The sequence below is a fragment of the Somniosus microcephalus genome, unplaced genomic scaffold (genome assembly GCF_052327205.1).
Source record: "Somniosus microcephalus isolate GS21.2 unplaced genomic scaffold, FLI_Smic_1.0 unresolved_chr4, whole genome shotgun sequence".
Lineage (NCBI taxonomy): Eukaryota > Metazoa > Chordata > Chondrichthyes > Squaliformes > Somniosidae > Somniosus > Somniosus microcephalus.
Window position 1 is genome coordinate 50,033,361 of NW_028225182.1, and position 15,372 is coordinate 50,048,732.

Sequence of the window (15,372 nt, forward strand, 5' to 3'; positions counted from 1 at the left end):
TCACCCCCCCTCTGGTTGTTTTGCCGATTATCTTCAATCTGTGTCCTCTGGTTAACGACCCTCCTGCCATTGGAAACAGTTCCTCCTGATTTACTCTATCCAAACCCTTCATGATTTTGAACATCTCAATTAAATCTCCCCTTAACCTTTTTTGCTCTAAGGAGAACAATTCCAGCTTCTCCAGTCTCTCCACTAGTAGGAACGCTGGAAGCCAACCAGTACCTCAGCCTCTGTGGGGCTCTAGTCAGCTAGCTCCCCACAGTCTTGAATAATTAGGATATATCTTCTTTTTAATTCATCATGGGTGCTGCGGACGTGGCCACTTTTACTGCATGTCCCTAGTTGCCCTGAGAAGGTGATGATGGCCATCCTAACGATTGTTTTTACTACCGTTAACTCACTTCAGAGGGCATGAACATAAGAACATAAGAAATAGGAGCAGGAATAGGCCACTCGGCCCCTCGAGCCTGCTCCGCCATTCAATAAGATCATGGCTGATCTTGGGCTCAGAGCCACTTCCCTGTCCACTCCCCATAACCCTTCACTCCCTTATCTTGCAAAAATCTCTCTATCTCCACCTTAAATGTATTTAATGACCCAGCCTCCAGGGCTCTCTGGGGCAGAGAATTCCACAGATTTACGACCCTCTGAGAGAAGAAATTCCTCCTCTTCTCAGTTCTAAAAGGGCGACCCTTTATTCTGAGACTGTGCCCCCGAGTTCTAGATTTCCCCATGAGGGGAAACATCCTCTCGAGCCCCCTCAGTATCTTATATGTTTCAATAAGATCACCTCTCATTCTTCTAAGTGAGTATAGGCCCAAGTCAGCCACTGGAGTCATGTGTAGACCCAGGCTGGGCAGGGGTGGTAGCTGCCCTTTGCTGGAGGACATTAGTGAACCAGTTGGGGTTTTTATAACAATCCAGCATTTTTCTGACGCCGGTGCACAAATGACCAGGATTTATACACCTTGCTACGGTGGGACTGGCCCTCGAAGCTGCTCGTCAACAATCAAACCCATGACTCAGTAATGATTCCACTCAATTCCACAAGGTGCTGAATCTTAATAGAGTTAATAAACTTAATCAAATGGCTACTTCTCAAAGCGAGTCTAGACAGTGACTGCCGGCAATGGTTAGTAACCTCCTCTTTGGTGCTTCCCATCCCCAAACCTCTGCAGCTCCTCAACCATCGCGGCCAATCCTGGTCTCCCCCAACCTCCACTTTCCAGAGGAGCCAATAAACAGTGCTCTGCAGCACTGGAGGCTTTTGTCTTTACAAAGGCATCTATATTTAACCGATAGCCTTGCTGCAAATACCGATACCGCCAGGGCGGTGATAAACCTGGCCAAACCGTGGAGTTTTACATACAGGATTGTACTGCCCACTTTCAAACAATCTGCCAAGTTTCTTAGGAAGGCAATAATTGTTCGTGTTTTCTTAATATGGCAGCTTGACGAGTGAAATGAGACAGATCACACTGGGTGAGGATAGGATCGGTCAGGCTACAAACCTCACCTATCGACCTTCACTGTCAGCCGTGGCTCAGTGGGTGGCACTCTCTCTCTCGCCTCTGAGTCAGAAGGTTGTGGGTTCAAGTCCCACTCCAGAGACTTGAGCCGATAATCCAGGCTGACACTCCCAGCGCAGTGCTGAAAGAAAGACTTGCATTTCTACAGCAGGTTCTATGACCTCAGGACGTAATGTAGGAAAGGCGGCAGCCAATTTGCGCACAGCAAGCTCCCACAAATAGCAATGTGATAATGACCAGGTCATCTGTTTTTAGTGATTTGATTGAGGGATAAATATTGGCCCAGAGCTGTGGTTCAGTGGGTAGCACCCTCACCTCTGAGTCGGATGGTCGTGGGTTCGAGTCCCACCCAAGAGACTTGAGCACATAATCTCAGCCGACACTCCCAGGGCAGTACCGAGGGAGTGCTGCACTGTCGGAGCTTCCGTCTTTTGGATGAGACGTCAAACCGGTCTGCTCTCTCGGGTGGGCCAATATTTATCCCTCAAATCGACGTCACTAAAAGAGAGATTATCTGGTCATTATCACATTGCTGTTTGTGGGAGCTTGCTGGGCGCAAACTGTAATGCGGCAAACAGGCCGCCCACATTTCCGACATTACATTACAACGGTCACACTTCAAAAAGTACTTCAGTGGCTGTGAATCGCTCTGGGTCGACGAAAGGCACCGTAGATATGCAAGTCTTGTTTTCTTCTTCTTCGAAATAGCAATTTGGCTGCAAAAAGAAACATAAAAACATAGAAGATAGGAGCAGGAGTCGGCCATTCGGCCCCTCGAGCCTGCTCCGCCATTCAATGAGATCATGGCTGATCATCCAAACTCAGTACCCTGTCCCTGCCTTCTCCCCATATCCCTTGATCCCTTTAGCCTTAAGAAATATATCTAACTCCTTCTTGAATATATTTAATGAATTGGCCTCAACTGTCTTCTGTGGTAGAGAATTCCACAGGTTCACCACTCTCTGGGTGAAGAAATTCCTCCTCATCTCTGTCCTAAATGGCTTACCCCTTATCCTTAGACTGTGACCCCTGGTTCTGGACTCCCCCGCCATCGGGAACATCCTTCCTGCATCTAGTCTGTCCAGTCCTGTTAGAATTTTATAAGTTTCAATGAGATCCCCTCTCATTCTTCTAAACTCCAGCGAGTATAAGCCCAATCGACCCAATCTCTCCTCATACGTCATTCCTGCCATCCCAGGTATCAGTCTGGTGAATCTTCGCTGCACTCCCTCCATGGCAAGAACATCCTTCCTCAGATAAGGCGACCAAAACTGCACACAATACTCAAGATGTGGTCTCACCAAGGCCCTGTACAACTGCAGCAAGACATCCTTGATCCTGTACTCGAACCCTCTCGCTACGAAGGCCAACATACCATTTGCCTTCTTAACCGCCTGCTGCACCTGCATGCTTACCTTCAGCGACAGGTGCACAAGGACACCCAGGTCTCGTTGCACTTCCCCTTCTCCCAATCTATTGCCGTTCAGATAATAATCTGCCTTCCTGTTTTTGCTACCAAAGTGGATAACCTCGCATTTATCCACATTATACTGCATCTGCCCAATCACCCAACCTGTCCAAATCATACTGGAGTTTCTCGGTATCCTCCTCACAGCACACATGCCCACTCAGCTTTGTGTCATCTGCAAACTTGGAGATATTACATCTAGTTCCCTCGTCTAGATCATTAATATATATTGTGAACAGCTGGGGTCCTAGGACCGATCCCTGCGGTACCCCACTAGTCACTGCCTGCCACTCAGAAAAAGACCAGTTTATTCCAACTCTTTACTTCCTGTCTGCCAACCAGTTCTCTATCCAAGTCAGTACCTTGCCCCCAATCCCATGTGCCTTAACTTTACATGCTAATCTCTTATGCGAAAGTCACAGTGAATGTTGTGGGCAGAAAGTGTGGGAGGGTATCGCTTCACCTTGGTACCGGTGGGTGGTGTCCAGGGGGCGCCCGGGGGGCAGGGGGTGCCAGGTGTCCCCATGGTAGTTGGTGCTGTCCCACAGGGGCAGGTAGTAGCGCCTCTTGGCTTTGAGTGGCAGCTCTGGCCCAGGTGTTGGCCCCGCCCCTTCGCCAAACACCTGTAGCTCCTGCTGCCGCCGCCATCTTAGGGCCGGCGGGTTGCCCCTGGCAACTGGCTGGGCCTCCAGCAGGACGAAGCTCCGGCCGCCGCCACCTGCCCGCCTCTCGTCGTACTCGACGCCCAGACGGACTCCCCTCAGCTCGCAACCGCAGCGCAGCCGGTTGCGACGGACCAGCGGGTTGAGCGAGGGCCGCAAGGTGGCGCGGAGCCGGCAGTGGCCGTCGCTCAGGTTCAGGTCGTAGAGGTAGGCCCCGCTTTCCTCGCCGCCTGAGGCCTCCAACAGGCCTCCGCTCCCGCTCTCCGGATCCCTCGGGTATCTCTCCACCGATAGCACGGTCACCGCTTCCCGGCACAGCAGCGATGAGCCGGCGCTGCCAAAGCCGCCGGCGGGGACGTCTCGAAACATCGCACCGAACGCGCACTCGGGCGACCCGCCCGCCGCCATCTTGGTACAGGTTGAAGCGGCCAAACTGCTCCGTCTCCCCCCTCCCCATTCGTTTTGCGTCATCACGTCGCTGCCGTCACAATGCGTGGCGACGTGAAGACGTCCCTGGCGCTGTCCTCGTCAGTGTTGGCGGTGGGTAAATGCACCAGCCTTGGCTCAATGGGCAGCACTCCCGCCTCTTGGGTCGCTAGGTTGTGGGTTCGAGTCCCACTCCAGATGCAGTGTCGGAGTGCCGCACTGTCGGAGGGGTAGTACTGAGGGAGTTCCGCACTGTCGGAGTGCCGCACTGTCGGAGGGGCAGTACTGAGGGAGCGCCGCACTGTCGGAGGGGCAGTACTGAGGGAGCGCCGCACTGTCGGAGGGGCAGTACTGAGGGAGCGCCGCACTGTCGGAGGGGCAGTACTGAGGGAGCGCCGCACTGTCGGAGGGGCAGTACTGAGGGAGGGCCGCACTGTCGGAGGGGCAGTACTGAGGGAGCGCCGCACTGTCGGAGGGGCAGTACTGAGGGAGCGCCGCACTGTCGGAGGGGCAGTACTGAGGGAGCGCCGCACTGTCGGAGGGGCAGTACTGAGGGAGCGCCGCACTGTCGGAGGGGCAGTACTGAGGGAGCGCCGCACTGTCGGGGCAGTACTGAGGGAGCGCCGCACTGTCGGAGGGGCAGTACTGAGGGAGCGCCGCACTGTTGGAGGGGCAGTACTGAAGGAGCGCCGCACTGTCGGAGGGGCAGTACTGAGGGAGCGCCCCACTGTCGGAGGGGCAGTACTGAGGGAGCGCCGCACTGTCGGAGGGGCAGTACCGAGGGAGTTTCGCACTGTCGGAGGGGCAGTACCGAGGGAGCGCCGCACTGTCGGAGGGGCAGTAATGAGGGAGCGCCGCACTGTCGGAGGGGCAGTACTGAGGGAGCGCCGCACTGTCGGAGGGACAGTACTGAGGGAGCGCCGCACTGTCGGAGGGGCAGTACTGAGGGAGCGCCGCACTGTCGGAGGGGCAGTACTGAGGGAGCGCCGCACTGTCGGAGGGGCTGTACTGAGGGTGTGCCGCACTGTCAGAGGGGCAGTACTGAGAGTGCCGCACTGTCGGAGGGGCAGTACTGAGGGAGCGCCGCACTGTCGGAGGGGCAGTACTGAGGGAGCGCCGCACTGTCGGAGGGGCAGTACTGAGGGAGCGCCGCACTGTCGGAGGGGCAGTACTGAGGGAGCGCCGCACTGTCGGAGGGGCAGTACTGAGGGAGCGCCGCACTGTCGGAGGGGCAGTACTGAGGGAGCGCCGCACTGTCGGAGGGGCAGTACTGAGGGAGCGCCGCACTGTCGGAGGGGCAGTACTGAGGGAGCGCCGCACTGTCGGAGGGGCAGTACTGAGGGAGCGCTGCACTGTCGGAGGGGCAGTGCTGCACTGTCGGAGGTACTGCCATCTTGCGGAGGATGAGACGTTTAAACCGAGGCCCTGTCTTTCCTCTCAAGTGGACGTAAAAGATCCCGTGGCACGATTTGAAGAAAAGCAGTGGAGTTCTCCCCAGTGTCCTGGCCAATATTTATCCCTTAACATCACTGAAAAAAACAGATGATCTGGTTACTTATCACATTGTTGTTTGTGGGAACTTGCTGCGTTTCCTACATTACAACAGTTCAAAAACACTTCAAAAGTACTTCATTGGTTGCAAAGTTGTTTGAGACGACCTGACGTCAGGCAAGGCGCTGTAGAAATGAAAGTCATACCTTGCAAAGCTCCAATCTCTTACCAGAACTAAAAATTGTGGAGAACCCCCCCCCGCACCCCCAATCACAAGGCACAGTACAACAGGAGGTTTGCATGAAATGCTGAGACACAGCTTATCACCCGTTATCCAAGTCTCAGATACGTGCTGAGGCCTTGGCAACGTACAGTTCAATTTACAACCTATAGTCTGACTAAGTTGCAGATCAATCCAACCTGGCCTGATTCCCAGAGACAACTCATCCCGTGTTCTCGATGTTGAAACCCAATGAGGGAAGTGGCTATTCTAAAACATTGTACGGGCTCACAAGAGAAATAGCTGAGCGGTTTTGGAATTTCTGACATCATTGGCTCGCTTGCTATGACAACACAAAAGATGGAACACTGCCAGCCACCGAGTAATCCCAGAGTTAACTGGTTACATTCAAACACACGCAACTAGCAGCTGTTAAACTGAGCAGTTAAACTAGCTTGCAAGCTGAATATTGGACCGTCCTTCACTGGGTTGGCAATGAGGAAGGCAGCCAGCACTGCGATGGTGACCGGCCTCTGGCTGGGTCTCGTGCTGAAGGCCGATGGCTGCATGTTCTGTGCTTTTCCACACAAAAGAGTGAGAGACAGATTTGAGAAGCTGTGCGGGGAGTACAAGGCACTGGCGGGGACTGCGAACTGCACCAAGTACACAGAGGCAGACCTGAACAAATTTCTATTTGGTGAGGTTATCTGTTATAGAATAGAATCATAGAATAGTAGAGCACAGAAGGAGGCCATTCAGCCCATCGACTGTCGGTTCTTTCGAAGAACAATCCAGTTAGTCCCGCTCCCCCGCTCTTTCCCCATATCCCTGCAATTTTCTCTCCTTCCAGGTATTTATCCAATTCCCTTTTGAAGGCTACTATTGAATCTGTTTCCACCAACCTCTCGGGCAGCGCACTCCAGATCCTAACCACTCGCTGCATAAATAAAGTTTTTCCTCACGTCGCCTCTGGTTCTTTTGCCAATCACCTTAAATCTGTGTCCTCTGGTTATCGACCCTTCAGCCATTGGAAACAGCTTCTCTTTATTTACTCTATCTCAACCCATCCTGATTTTGAACACCTCTGTTAAATCTCCTCGTAGCCTTCTCTGCTCCAAGGAGAACGACCCCAGCTTCTCCAGTCTCTCCACGTAACTGTAATCCCTCATCCCTGGAACCATTTTGGGATTGTTTTTGTGACGAGGGCGATGGACGAGTTAGTAAGAGGTGTATGTATACTCGGGTGGGGGGACATACTGCAGCCTCTCCATTAATACATTTTCGCTCTTGCCCCCCATATATGTTTCTGAGGATCACCACTGCCCATTTTAGGAAAGACTGTTTACAAGTGGCTAATCTGTAAGCCAGACAAATAAAGGTACTTTAAATAAAAGTTATTATTGTTACTTCTGTATTTCAAGAATACAGCAACAGGCTACTCGGCCCAACTGGTCCGTGCCAGTGTTTCTGCTCCACACGAGCCTCCTCCCACCCTTCTTCATCTCACCCTATCACCATAACCCGCTATTCCTTTCTCCCTCGTGTGTTTATCCAGCTTCCCCTTAAAAGCATCGATACTATTCGCCTCAACCACTCCCTGTGGTAGCGAGTTCCACATTCTCACCGCTCAGGTTTCTCCTGAATTCCCGATTGGATTTATTAGTGACTATCTTATATTGATGGCCCCCTAGTTTAAGTCTCCCCCCACAAGTGGAAACATCTTCTCCCCGTCTACCCTATCGAACTCCTTCATCTCTATTAGGTCGCCCTCTCAGTCTTCTCTTTTCTCGATTATTATTCAGGTTATTAAGGTTGTCACCAGTTGGGAAGATGGGAGGAATTTTTCTACTGGGCGTGGTGTGTGTCCATTGCCTTAGGAGAAGGAGAATAGGCCTGGGTTCCCACTCCTGATCATGACCCCTACTAGAAAAGGCGGTGGGTGGACGTTACATGGGGACAGGGTTGAGTGCGGCTGCGATGCACCCCCAGGATTCATTAACCCTTCCAACGCTCGCGACCAAGGCTCACACACGCATACAGGTCTTTTGAGTAAGGTAGTAGAGGGCACCCTGTCCCAGTGGGAGCCTATCTCAGATGAGAAGGGGAGAAAATGGTGAGAGAATGAGAGGAAACAGGTATCATCCTCGTATAGCCACAAACACCACCCCAGTACGGCCTCAGTTCCGAGCGACTGCCTAAGACGGCCCCTTTGACACCTTGCTCGTTTAAATAGTTTCTATGGTTGGGCCCCCTCCAGTACTCAGCTCTGCAGTCGAGGTCTGTGCTTAGTCAGCCACACAGACTTCTTCTGTCCATTGGGACTTGTATACAATGGGAGGGAACGTAAGAAATAGGAGCAGGAGTCGGCCATTTGAGCCCTCGAGCCTGCTCCACCATTCAATAAGACCATGCCTGATCATCTCCACTTTCCTGCCCGATCTCCATATCCCTTGATTCCCTTAATCTTCAAAAATCTATCGCTCTCAAATGGAATGGTTCCATTGGCATTCCATATAATGGGAGGGGATTGTATTGGAATTCTGTATAATGGAAAAGGAAATAGTTGGGTCCATTGGAATTCTATCCAATGGGAGTGGCTGATAAGGGGTTTGGTCCACTGGGATTCTATCCAATGGGAGTGAATGGAACAGGGTTAATCTGGGATTCTATCCAATGGGAGTGAATGGGACAGGGTTAATCTACTGGGGTTCTATCCAATGAGAGTGAATGGAACAGGGTTAATCTACTGGGATTCTATCCAATGGGAGTGAATGGAACAGGGTTAATCTACTGGGATTCTATCCAATGGGAGTGAATGGAACAGGGTTAACCTACTGGGATTCTATCCAATGGGAGTGAATGGAACAGGATCAATCTACTGGGATTCTATCCAATGGGAGTGAATGGAACAGGATCAATCTACTGGGATTCTATCCAATGGGAGTGAATGGAACAGGATCAATCTACTGGGATTCTATCCAATGGGAGTGAATGGAACAGGATCAATCTACTGGGATTCTGTCCAATGGGAGTGAATGGAACAGGGTTAATCTACTGGGATTCTATCCAATGGGAGTGAATGGAACAGGATCAATCTACTGGGATTCTATCCAATGGGGGTGAATGGAACAGGATTAATCTACTGGGATTCTATCCAATGGGAGTGAATGGAACAAGGTTAATCTACTGGGATTCTATCCAATGGGAGTGAATGGAACAGGATCAATCTACTGGGATTCTATCCAATGGGAGTGAATGGAACAGGGTCAATCTACTGGGATTCTATTCAATGGGAGTGAATGGAACAGGGTTAGTCTACTGGGATTCTATCCAATGGGAGTGAATGGAACAGGGTCAATCTACTGGGATTCTATCTAATAGGAGTGAATGGAACAGGGTTAATCTACTGGGATTCTATCCAATGGGAGTGAATGGAACAGGATCAATCTACTGGGATTCTATCCAATGGGAGTGAATGGAACAGGGTTAATCTACTGGGATTCTATCCAATGGGAGTGAATGGAACAGGGTTAAGCTACTGGGATTCTATCCAATGGGAGTGAATGGTCCAGGATCAATCTACTGGGATTCTATCCAATGAGAGTGAATTGAACAGGATCAATCTACTGGGACTCTATCCAATGGAAGTGAATGGAACAGGGTCAATCTACTGGGATTCTATCCAATGGGAGTGAATGGAACAGGGTTAGTCTACTGGGATTCTATCCAATGGGAGTGAATGGAACAGGGTCAATCTACTAGGAGTCTATCCAATGGGAGTGAATGGAACAGGGTTAATCTACTGGGATTCTATCCAATGGGAGTGAATGGAACAGGATCAATCTACTGGGATTCTATCCAATGGGAGTGAATGGAATAGGATCAATCTACTGGGATTCTATCCAATGGGAGTGAATGGAACAGGGTTAGTCTACTGGGATTCTATCCAATGGGAGTGAATGGAACAAGATCAATCTACTGGGATTCTATCCAATGGGAGTGAATGGAACAGGGTTAATCTACTGGGATTCTATCCAATGGGAGTGAATGGAACAGGATCAATCTACTGGGATTCTACCCAATGGGAGTGAATGGAACAGGGTCAATCTACTGGGATTCTATCCAATGGGAGTGAATGGAACAGGGTCAATCTACTGGGATTCTATCCAATGGGAGTGAATGGAACAGGGTTAGTCTACTGGGATTCTATCCAATAGGAGTGAATGGAACAGGGTTAATCTACTGGGATTCTATCCAATGGGAGTGAATGGAACAGGGTCAATCTACTGGGATTCTATCCAATGGGAGTGAATGGAACAGGGTCAATCTACTGGGATTCTATCCAATGGGAGTGAATGGAACAGGGTTAGTCTACTGGGATTCTATCCAATGGGAGTGAATGGAACAGGGTCAATCTACTGGGAGTCTATCCAATGGGAGTGAATGGAACAGGGTTAAGCTACTGGGATTCTATCCAATGGGTGTGAATGGAACAGGATCAATCTATTGGGATTCTACCCAATGGGAGTGAATGGAACAGGGTCAATCTACTGGGATTCTATCCAATTGGAGTGAATGGAACAGGGTTAAGCTACTGGGATTCTATCCAATGGGAGTGAATGGAACAGGATCAATCTATTGGGATTCTACCCAATGGGAGTGAATGGAACAGGGTCAATCTACTGGGATTCTATCCAATGGGAGTGAATGGAACAGGGTTAGTCTACTGGGATTCTATCCAATGGGAGTGAATGGAACAGGGTCAATCTACTAGGAGTCTATCCAATGGGAGTGAATGGAACAGGGTTAATCTACTGGGATTCTATCCAATGGGAGTGAATGGAACAGGATCAATCTACTGGGATTCTATCCAATGGGAGTGAATGGAACAGGATCAATCTACTGGGATTCTATCCAATGGGAGTGAATGGAACAGGGTTAGTCTACTGGGATTCTATCCAATGGGAGTGAATGGAACAAGATCAATCTACTGGGATTCTATCCAATGGGAGTGAATGGAACAGCGTTAATCTACTGGGATTCTATCCAATGGGAGTGAATGGAACAGGATCAATCTACTGGGAGTCTATCCAATGGGAGTGAATGGAACAGGATCAATCTACTGGGATTCTATCCAATGGGAGTGAATGGAACAGGGTTAGTCTACTGGGATTCTATCCAATAGGAGTGAATGGAACAGGGTTAATCTACTGGGATTCTATCCAATGGGAGTGAATGGAACAGGGTCAATCTACTGGGATTCTATCCAATGGGAGTGAATGGAACAGGGTCAATCTACTGGGATTCTATCCAATGGGAGTGAATGGAACAGGGTTAATCTACTGGGATTCTATCCAATGGGCGTGAATGGAACAGGGTTAATCTACTGGGATTCTATCCAATGGGAGTGAATGGAACAAAGTTAATCTACTGGGATTCTATCCAATGGGAGTGAATGGAACAGGATCAATCTACTGGGATTCTATCCAATGGGAGTGAATGGAACAGGGTCAATCTACTGGGATTCTATTCAATGGGAGTGAATGGAACAGGGTTAGTCTACTGGGATTCTATCCAATGGGAGTGAATGGAACAGGGTCAATCTACTGGGATTCTATCCAATGGGAGTGAATGGAACAGGATCAATCTATTGGGATTCTATCCAATGAGTGTGAATGGAACAGGGTCAATCTACTGGGATTCTATCCAATGGGAGTGAATGGAACAGGGTTAGTCTACTGGGATTCTATCCAATGGGAGTGAATGGAACAGGATCAATCTACTGGGATTCTATCCAATGAGAGTGAATGGAACAGGATCAATCTACTGGGATTCTATCCAATGGAAGTGAATGGAACAAGGTCAATCTACTGGGATTCTATCCAATGGGAGTGAATGGAACAGGGTTAGTCTACTGGGATTCTATCCAATGGGAGTGAATGGAACAGGATCAATCTACTGGGATTCTATCCAATGGGAGTGAATGGAACAGGATCAATCTACTGGGATTCTATCCAATGGGAGTGAATGGAACAGGGTTAGTCTACTGGGATTCTATCCAATGGGAGTGAATGGAACAGGATCAATCTACTGGGATTCTATCCAATGGGAGTGAATGGAACAGGGTTAATCTACTGGGATTCTATCCAATGGGAGTGAATGGAACAGGATCAATCTACTGGGAGTCTATCCAATAGGAGTGAATGGAACAGGATCAAACTACTGGGATTCTATCCAATGGGAGTGAATGGAACAGGGTTAGTCTACTGGGATTCTATCCAATAGGAGTGAATGGAACAGGGTTAATCTACTGGGATTCTATCCAATGGGCGTGAATGGAACAGGGTCAATCTACTGGGATTCTATCCAATGAGAGTGAATGGAACAGGGTTAATCTACTGGGATTCTATCCAATGGGAGTGAATGAGAAGGGGTTTGGTCTACTGGGATTCTGTGGGAGTGACTGGGAAGATCTTCAGTCTGCTGACTCTCTGTAATGGCAGCAAAAGGGTATTGTCCGTTGAGATTTTATATAACGGGAAGAGATTTGGCTGTTGGAATCTATGCTTGGGCAAGGCAAGTTGTCAGTGAAAGGCTTCACATTCATGTCTGATACTGTTTCTTCTTTCTCCCAGATGAAGTGTGGGTTGACATGATCTCTGAAAAGGTGCATCGCGTTCTACGAGTTATAGGTAGCCATGTTTATTCTTCTGCCTGTATGTTACACAGATATTAGTCTAGAGCAGGACCGTGTCATGTCACAACCTCAGCATGTGCAACTATCTCCACAGAGATCAACCAGACCTTGACAGATTTGCCCCTCTTTTGGAACTGGCTCTATGAAGTAAAGCTTCCGGGACTAACTCATGAGGGTGAGGAGACTTTTGCCATTAGTATTATTTTTGAATGATTGTTATAGTCCATCCATGGGTTGAGTTCTAAGTAATAGGAGCAGGAGTTGGCCATTCGGCCTCTCGAGCCTGCTTCGCCATTCAATAAGATCATGGCTGATCATCGACCTCAACTCCACTTTCCCGCCCGATCTCCATCTCCCTCGATTCCCCTCGAGTCCAAAAATCTATCGATCTCTGCCTTGAATATACTCAAAGACTCAGCCTCCACAGCCCTCTGGGGTAGAGAATTCCAAAGATTCACCACCCTCCTGAGGGCAGGTCCCCAAGCTCAAGTCTCTCACGTGAGCCACTCACTGGGGAAGAGTTGCTGAGCTGGCATCTCGTTGCCTTCCTCGCCGTTTGTTTTAATCTTCGGAGGACCTTCTCCGAGTTGGGCATCAGCCAAAGCGAAAGAGCTTTTGGTCGCCTGTCCGAATATCGCCTTTCGTGGCTCGGTGTCAGATTCTGTCCGATTACGGTTCCGTGAAGCGCCGGGGGGGGGGGACGTTTTACGACGCTAAAAGGCGCGGTATAAATACAAGTTGTTGTTGGCGTGGAGCTAAGACTTTTTTTTTGTTTTCTTTTTTTTCTGCAGCCATGTGCGCCCCCAAATGCAGTGAGTACAACCTAGGCGCCTCTTGAAAACCGTAGCTGTGTCATCGGTTGTGGGGTGGAACAGGCAGTCCAGAGGTCGTGAGTTCAAACCCCCACCACGGCAAGATGTTGGAACTGAATTTAATGGCGGGGAGTGGGCACGATTTTAACCGTACCCGGTTTTACACTCCGCCTGATTTGAATCAACAGATTGGGCGGGGTGTAAATCCCGGTGCCGTGGGATTCCCGCTCGGCGCGTTAGGTTAAAAGTGACACCATCATGCCCTGCGGTGGTGGCTGTTTCGTTTCGTGTGGCGGGAGATGCTTCCAATGGGATGTCTAGCTTGGTGATCCACTCGATGGCCTCCTGAGATGCCGAGTGGAGAAATGAAACGTCGCCTGCTCGGAGGGGAGGGGAGGGGAGGGGGGTGCCAAGCGACAAGACCTCTGCGCCCCTCGCCCCAGGCTCCCTCCATGGCCCAGCTTTGTCGCGAGGGGAGAAAGGGAAGGGCAGCCTGCGTCAGATTGCTACCCTACTGCCAAACAAAGCGCCGCGTGCGTCGGAAATCCGAAGTGGAAACGGCAAACGCTGGGAAACCGATGTTGCCGGGATTGTCTCCAGGAACTGAAGGCCAATCTCCCGGGCACTGCCGGGTGAGAGAAAAAAAAGAATTGAGCACTTTTTCTTCGCTTATTATTTATTAAAAATATTGGAGATGTGGGCGGAAGGCTGTTTGACCGGGCGGGGGTGGGAGTTTGAGTATAGGAGTAAAGAAGTCTTACTCCAATTATATAGGGCCCTGGTGAGACCACATCTGGAGAATTGTGTACAATTTTGGTCTCCTTACCTAAGGAAGGATATACTTGCCACAGAGGGAGTGCAACGAAGGTTCATTAGGTTGATTCCTGGGATGGGGGGACTGTCGTATGAGAAGAGATTGAGTAAACTAGGCCTGTATTCTCTTGAATTCAGAAGACTGAGAGGGGACCTCATTGAAGCATACAAAATTATTACAGGGCTTGATAGGGTGGATGCTGGGAGAATGTTTCCCTTGGCTGGGGAGTCTAGAACCAGGGGTCACAGCCTCAGGATAAGGGGTTGGCCATTTAGGACTGAGATGAGAAGAAATTTCTTCACACAGAGGGTGGTGAATCTTTGGAATTCTCTACCCCAGAGGGCTGTGGAGGCTCAGTCATTGGGTATATTCAAAACAGAAGTCGATAGATTTTTGACTAGTAAGGACATCAAGGGATATGGCGATAGGGTCGGTGAATGGAGTTGAGGCAGAAGATCAGCCATGATCTCATTGAATGGCGGAGCAGGCTCGAGGGGCCGAATGGCCGACTCCTGCTCCTATTTCTGATGTAATAAAACCACCAGGAATCCATCTGACCAGAGTTGGCAGCTCCGTGGGAAACACTGAGCGGGTCAGGCAGCGTCTGTGGAGAGAGAAACAGGTTTACCAGGGGAGAGGATGGTGAGGATAAGGTCATTTTAACCCAACGCGCCAGGCGGGAATCCCACGGGATCGGGTGGAATGCCGGTTTTAGGCCCAGCCCGATATTGACTTCAAACGGAGGTTAAAATCAGCTGGGGTGCGAAAACCAGTGTCGCACCCGATCCCGTTAGGGTTAAAATTGCCCCCCCACCCCCGTCAGTTAACTCCTCTCTCTCTCTCTCCACGGATGCCCCCTGACCGGCTGAGCGTTCCCCCCCCCCCCCCGCTTGCTGGGCTTGGTTTCCCGTCCTCCGGTCCAGCGCAGACCGTCGATCGGATAGTCGGGGGGGTTGGGGGGAGGTCCGGCAGCTCGGCATTAGGATTTGCCCCCCGCGGTTTCTGGTCTTTGATCTGCTGCGTTCCGTCTCCGTGCAGGATTCTCCACGAAGGTTATTAACTGCACCATGTGCCTGGAGGTGGACGTCAACTGCTGGAGCATGAAGAGGTGCTGGCCGGGTGAGTGACCCCCTCCCCGTCGCTGGACGAGGCGCGGAGACGCCATTTCCCCGAACAGCCGGGAAACGGCATCGCCTGGGCGGGGGATGGGGGCGGGGGTGCCCGCTAATCGGATGTGGAGGCCCTGCCGATCT

The 15,372-nt window shown here is 50.4% G+C and overlaps 2 protein-coding genes and 1 long non-coding RNA gene across 8 annotated transcripts in view; 1 reads left to right on the forward strand and 2 right to left on the reverse strand.

The window, feature by feature from the left end:
• Nucleotides 1-4,124, reverse strand: part of LOC147091065 (RPA-related protein RADX-like) — a 53,929-nt gene extending 49,805 nt beyond the window's left edge. Inside the window, exon 1 of one of the 3 annotated variants that reach the window (XM_085977525.1) lies at nt 3,461-4,124. In XM_085977525.1, coding sequence (XP_085833651.1) covers nt 3,461-4,067 — 607 coding nt within the window. In that variant the 5' untranslated portion in view covers nt 4,068-4,124. The remainder of the gene's footprint in view (nt 1-3,460) is intronic. The other 2 variants (XM_085977523.1, XM_085977524.1) reach the window with 2 other exon arrangements.
• The window catches only part of LOC147091066 (sperm-egg fusion protein TMEM95-like), a 49,371-nt gene continuing 37,775 nt past the window's right edge, over nt 3,777-15,372 (forward strand). The window contains exons 1-5 of one of the 4 annotated variants that reach the window (XM_085977531.1): nt 3,777-3,866; nt 12,432-12,488; nt 12,588-12,668; nt 13,285-13,305; nt 15,158-15,238. In XM_085977531.1, coding sequence (XP_085833657.1) covers nt 12,449-12,488; nt 12,588-12,668; nt 13,285-13,305; nt 15,158-15,238 — 223 coding nt within the window. In that variant the 5' untranslated portion in view covers nt 3,777-3,866; nt 12,432-12,448. Of the gene's footprint in view, nt 3,867-5,388; nt 6,494-12,431; nt 12,489-12,587; nt 12,669-13,284; nt 13,306-15,157; nt 15,239-15,372 lie in introns of those variants that run through there. The other 3 variants (XM_085977530.1, XM_085977528.1, XM_085977529.1) reach the window with 3 other exon arrangements.
• LOC147091067 (uncharacterized) overlaps nt 13,527-15,372 on the reverse strand; it is a 50,700-nt gene continuing 48,854 nt past the window's right edge. The window contains exon 3 of the long non-coding RNA XR_015075368.1: nt 13,527-14,723. This is a non-coding gene — a long non-coding RNA (uncharacterized LOC147091067). The remainder of the gene's footprint in view (nt 14,724-15,372) is intronic.